Here is a 5,000-nt window from a genome sequence, read left to right as displayed (position 1 = left end):
TGTGTGTGTGTGTGTGTGTGTGTGTGTGTGTGTGTGTGTGTGTGTGTGTGTGTGTGTGTGTGTGTGTGTGTGTGTGTGTGTGTGTGTGTGTGTGTGTGTGTGTGTGTGTGTGTGTGTGTATGTATGTGTGTGTGTGTGTGTGTGTGTGTGTGTGTGTGTGTGTGTGTGTGTGTGTGTGTGTGTGTGTGTGTGTGTGTGTGTGTGTGTTTGCTCTACTTTTGCAGCACATCTCGTCACTGCGGTCGCCGCAGTCGTCAACGCCGTCACACGTCTGGTTCAGAGCGACACACTTCATGTTTGCACAGACGAAGCCGGAGAAACATTCCTTCTCTGAAACACAGATTAAAGATCAACAACAACAAAATGAGCGTGCAGAAATATCAAGTTTCATAAAATGGTTGTTCATGAAGGCCGTTATGATCGTCTTCAAACGTTGTACGAAATAGCCACGAACTCAACTGAGCAACTTTCAACCTTTTTGGGAAACTCAAAAAAACAAAAGCTAAGAAGGAAGATAGACTCTGCTCGGCTTGGAGGAACCTTCAGAGGATTCAGGGGGTTTCAGCGTGCATTGTTGTAGCATTATTGACATCTTTATTAAAAGAAATCTGCAAATGTTCACAAGCTGAGGAAGTCCAGGTGTTGATGGGTTTTGAACCAGGAGGAAGAGATCTAAAAGATCCAAGAGATCCAAGATATCCAGGAGATCCAAGAGATCCAGGAGATCCAAGAGATCCAGGAGATCCAACCTCAACTCCAGACAACAACCTGCCGTTTCAACGTCCACCCTAAAATTGTATCATCAGTTTGTATTTTCACAAAATGATGTAGGAAAACAGCCTTTGATTTTTTCAACGGGACCTTTAAGGGAACCTTTAGTTCCCTGGAAAGTTCAAGGACTGCTGATTTCCGTCCGGTATTGTTTCGGCTGAGAATCTGCTTCAATCAGGCCAGCAGGTGATGAGTGAGGATCAGGGTGGACTCTCCAACTTCTGATCTCAGCTAAACTTCGCTCAACCGGTGATGATCAGTTCATCCACACCAAATTCAGCCTCTCTGGTCTCAAAGAGTTCCTCTTTCTCCTGAAGGAGTACTCGTTGTCTGTCGTGGTTGTTTTCTTGAGCTCAGTCAATAAAACCTGCAGAAAACCGACTGTTGGTACTCACCTCCTGGTGCTTGTGACGCCTCGTAACAGGCTGCAGTAGCAACCGTAGCGTTCTGAAGCTTCACCTTGTTGTAGAGGACGCACTCGGCTAGAGACGTTTCGTAGCCTTGGCAACGGACGCTAACGCAGCTGTCGGGGAGCCTCTCGTCACCGTCAGCCGTCAGAGAGTTGTACGACACGGAACCCGCCGACACGGCGCCCCTGTAGAACCGAGGTGAACAGAACTGTGAGTCACGAACAAAATAAAGTCTGTAGTTTGTTTATGATGGTCTTCGACTGTAAACCATGTATACAAAGATGGATCAGTAAGTTCAGAGTGTTCCTGAACGCAGCACGGTGCTCCACAGGGAGCAGCGGGAAGCAACGACCTCCATCAGGAAGTATTCAGAGTTCATCATCATCACTGAGTTCCTCACGTTAACGTGACCTCTGACCTCTGGTACCTGAACATTAGTGATGTCACCATGGAAACCTGAAACTGGAGCAGTTTACTTCCTGATGGAGGTCGTTGCTTCCTGCTGCTCCGTGTGCAGCACTGTGCTGCGTTCAGGAACACTCTGAACTTCATGTAAATATATCTCCTCTCACTTTGGTTCCCCCTTCTCCTTGCAGGCCACGTTAGCAGCTGCCATGTCCCACAGGTCCGAACACACCAGCAGCTGCTGCCCTTCTCCAGTGGCGTCAGGAACAAAGATCTCCACCAGTCCTGAGTCCTTCTCTATTGAACTTGTGAACTTTAGACCTGTGGTGAAAGAGAGATGCATGAAACATGAAATAAATAACAACAAACATCACAAGGCAGCGAATGAATCTGAGACCGAACCGTTGCATTCTTCTCCAAAGTGGGACATGGTGGACTTCTTGGTCCGACATGAGAGCGCCATCACCTGGAAAAAGATGAACATTGTTTTCAAACACAAGAGATTGGCGTGCCTTCGTGATAACGTTGTCATGTCCACAATCCGTTTCTTTATTATTTTCTCCTGATTTTGGAAGAGTTGCACTATTAACCACCGGACGAAGTCTTAAAGGCTGTAAAAGTGTGCTGGTTCTGATTCTTGACCGGACATGTAGGCGGACACCCGGCAGCACCGTGAGACGTTACCTGGCAGTAGGATCGGTATTTCCTGCCGTCTCGGCCACAGACTGCGGTGACGTCCTCGGTGGGACACAGGTAGGCTGGTTTACAGGAGCAACGTCCTGTGATGCAACGCTCCCACGGAGCACAAAACACCAGGTCACATGACGCACGAGTCCGCCTGACGGATGTAGACCGACACTTCATACAAGCTCCAAACTCAAACTGGATCTCTTTATTTACACACAGATCGTTAAATTACACGAGCCAATCAAAGACCTCGTCTTGGCCACAGAAAGAAAAATGTAAAAAAAAAAAAAAAAATTTATGCTAATAAAATACAAACTTTTGCTCCAGACACTCAAGTGGACCCAGAAACTCGTCGGTTGTGGGGGCGGGGCTGATGACCCCTGTGGTGGGGGCGGGGCTTGTGACCCCTGTGGTGGGGGCGGGGCTTGTGACCCTTGTGGTGGGGGCGGGGCTTGTGTCTACTCGATCGTCATAATGTGGTGGATTCATCTGGACGGGCAACTAAAACACAACCCGGTTACAAATCAGTAGAACAGAACGGCCCGTAAAGTTTTACGCAGATGAAACACAACTTTGTATAAACGAACTGGTAAAGTTCGGTCTTTGGTTGAAGACGGCGAGAGCTCATTAAAACGACTAAGAGCGACTGCCTTGGTGGTGGCGTGATGAAATTAGAGTTTTACTGGCAGATCAGTAAGTCCGGAGGTTCATCAGACACCAAGGCAACAGAGTCGTTTATGATCTGGTTGGAGATTACATTATATTATCCTTCTATCGGGATGTTGTTGTTCTGTTAGCGTAGCTTAATGCAGCATTCATTAAATAAGTAAACACGACTCTGGCCGTCGGCAAATGATTGGCCATCTGAAACATGTCGCCAATTGTACTTCGTAGGCTTTAATATTCTGGCTAAATTAACGTAAAATATAAAGTTTCCGCTCCATCAACTCACCTGTTTGGATTAGAGTTGGATTTGGATTGAAATTAGTTTCTTATTTTGCTGACGTCATCTGACCATCGCACACTTCAACTATTCACCATCACAGTTACAGAACTACACAACTGTCTTCTATGTAATGCAAGTAAATGTTTTATGAACTCTTAAATAAGGATAAAACTCACCTGATTTGGCATTTGGGAGTGAACGATGGGAAGAAACAGCAACAGGAAAGAAACTGATTTCATCCTGACAAACATGAACACACCTGATTTCAAAATGTTCTCTTCCTTCTCGTTCTCCCAGAAATACTATTACTTATCGACAAAAGAAGAAAGTTACAGACTAAATCCAAATCTTTTTAATAATGAGACGGCTGCAGGTCCAGAGGCAGGTTTTCTCTCTCGCAGGGAGGAGTGACGTCTGTCAATCATTATGTGGTCGGTGAGGACACACGAGTCCACGGCCTTGTAACCTCCATCGATCCAGCAGACACAATCTGGCCACCACAAACACATATGTGGGCGGTGATGCAGCTCCAGGGTTGAACTTGAGCGCCATCGTCCATCATTAGATGGTTTGAGTTTGGATTTTTGATCTTTTTATGAAGCTGGTTTAAATTTGAATTGAATCTGTTGTCAGAGGTGCAGCTGATCATCTGGACTTGTTAACGATGAATACAATACGTGAACTCGTTTTTTTCCAATGGTTCCCATCTTTCTTTGTACGGTATAAAGAGATTCAGACTTTGGAAACAAGTTTCGTTTAGTTTTCTTGCTTAATTTGTAGAAAGTACGTGTTATTTCCGGTGTTAAACGTATGTTTTGTTGTGTTTCCTTCTCAGGTTTGTCCTGATTTGTTTGTTCAGTAATAAACGGACTTCAGGGGTTTTATAAAAAGCTTTTTTGCTGTTGTGACATCCGTCGAGAAAAAGATGCCATGTGTGAGCCTTTGAAGCTGAAGGAAAAAAACTCAACTACAACTCCCAGGGTGCATTTCAATCAAAACATCCATGAGATGAATCAAAAGATCACACGCTTAGATTACACGCAGCATCGATTGGTTTCATCGTCACAGTAACAGCAGCTGAGGCTGATGGGTATTGTAGTCCTTTGAATGCCAAACTGCAGAGGAAACCCAGGATTTCCAAAATGCACATTTTAGTAAAAGACAAACAATAATGTGAAGCGTTTGTTAATAAACGTCCAAAACCATCGATCAACCGGTCAGATGAGTAAGAAAGCAAAAGAACTGAACTTCATGACATAAATACAAACACGTGGAAAAGTTAATGTTCAACAGTGTTTCAAGAAAGCAGAGTTTCCAAATCTTCGTTCTTCAGAGCGTCACAATGACTCACTGATTGGTTGCTGAGCATATTTGGCTCAAATTGTTCCCGAAGGTTTGACAACAAAATCAACCAGTCAATCAATAAATCCATAACTTTGCAAGTTCAAATCATTTCCAGGCAGAAACCCAAAAGGATAAAAGACAGGAAAAACAATGATGACAATCTTTCAGCTCAGGTGGATTTATTTCGTTTTGAACAGAGACTTTGTGCCGACAGATCAGTGACAGCTTCATATTCAGAATCACATTCATGTTCATAAATCAAAACCAAATGGAACGGGAGGCCGATATCGAGCACGTGACAGCTTTTAATGGGCTGGAAACCAGGCAGGGAATGAGCTGCGGCTTTTAAATTATTTTTCATTATTTGACTATAATCATATTCTGCAGAAAGATATAGAGACGCTATAAATTTAACAATTAATTGTATTCACACTGTT

General features: G+C 44.3%; 1 protein-coding gene across 1 annotated transcript in view; it reads right to left on the bottom strand.

Moving 5' to 3' along the window:
* Nucleotides 1–3,585, bottom strand: part of cfi (complement factor I) — a 12,075-nt gene extending 8,490 nt beyond the window's left edge. The window contains exons 1-7 of the mRNA XM_069688255.1: nt 3,396–3,585; nt 2,590–2,774; nt 2,271–2,424; nt 1,989–2,052; nt 1,754–1,907; nt 1,167–1,366; nt 217–330 (exon numbers count right to left, since the gene is read on the bottom strand). Coding sequence (XP_069544356.1) covers nt 217–330; nt 1,167–1,366; nt 1,754–1,907; nt 1,989–2,052; nt 2,271–2,424; nt 2,590–2,774; nt 3,396–3,470 — 946 coding nt within the window. The 5' untranslated portion in view covers nt 3,471–3,585. The remainder of the gene's footprint in view (nt 1–216; nt 331–1,166; nt 1,367–1,753; nt 1,908–1,988; nt 2,053–2,270; nt 2,425–2,589; nt 2,775–3,395) is intronic.
* Nucleotides 3,586–5,000: the final 1,415 nt, after the last annotated feature.

This window comes from Brachyistius frenatus, unplaced genomic scaffold (assembly GCF_029030835.1).
Source record: "Brachyistius frenatus isolate BFR_SWC_R1_liver_20210118 unplaced genomic scaffold, ASM2903083v1 Contig_551, whole genome shotgun sequence".
NCBI classification, from domain to species: domain Eukaryota; kingdom Metazoa; phylum Chordata; class Actinopteri; family Embiotocidae; genus Brachyistius; species Brachyistius frenatus.
Note: the sequence above shows the minus strand (reverse complement) of the source record. Positions and strands in the feature narration are given on the sequence as shown.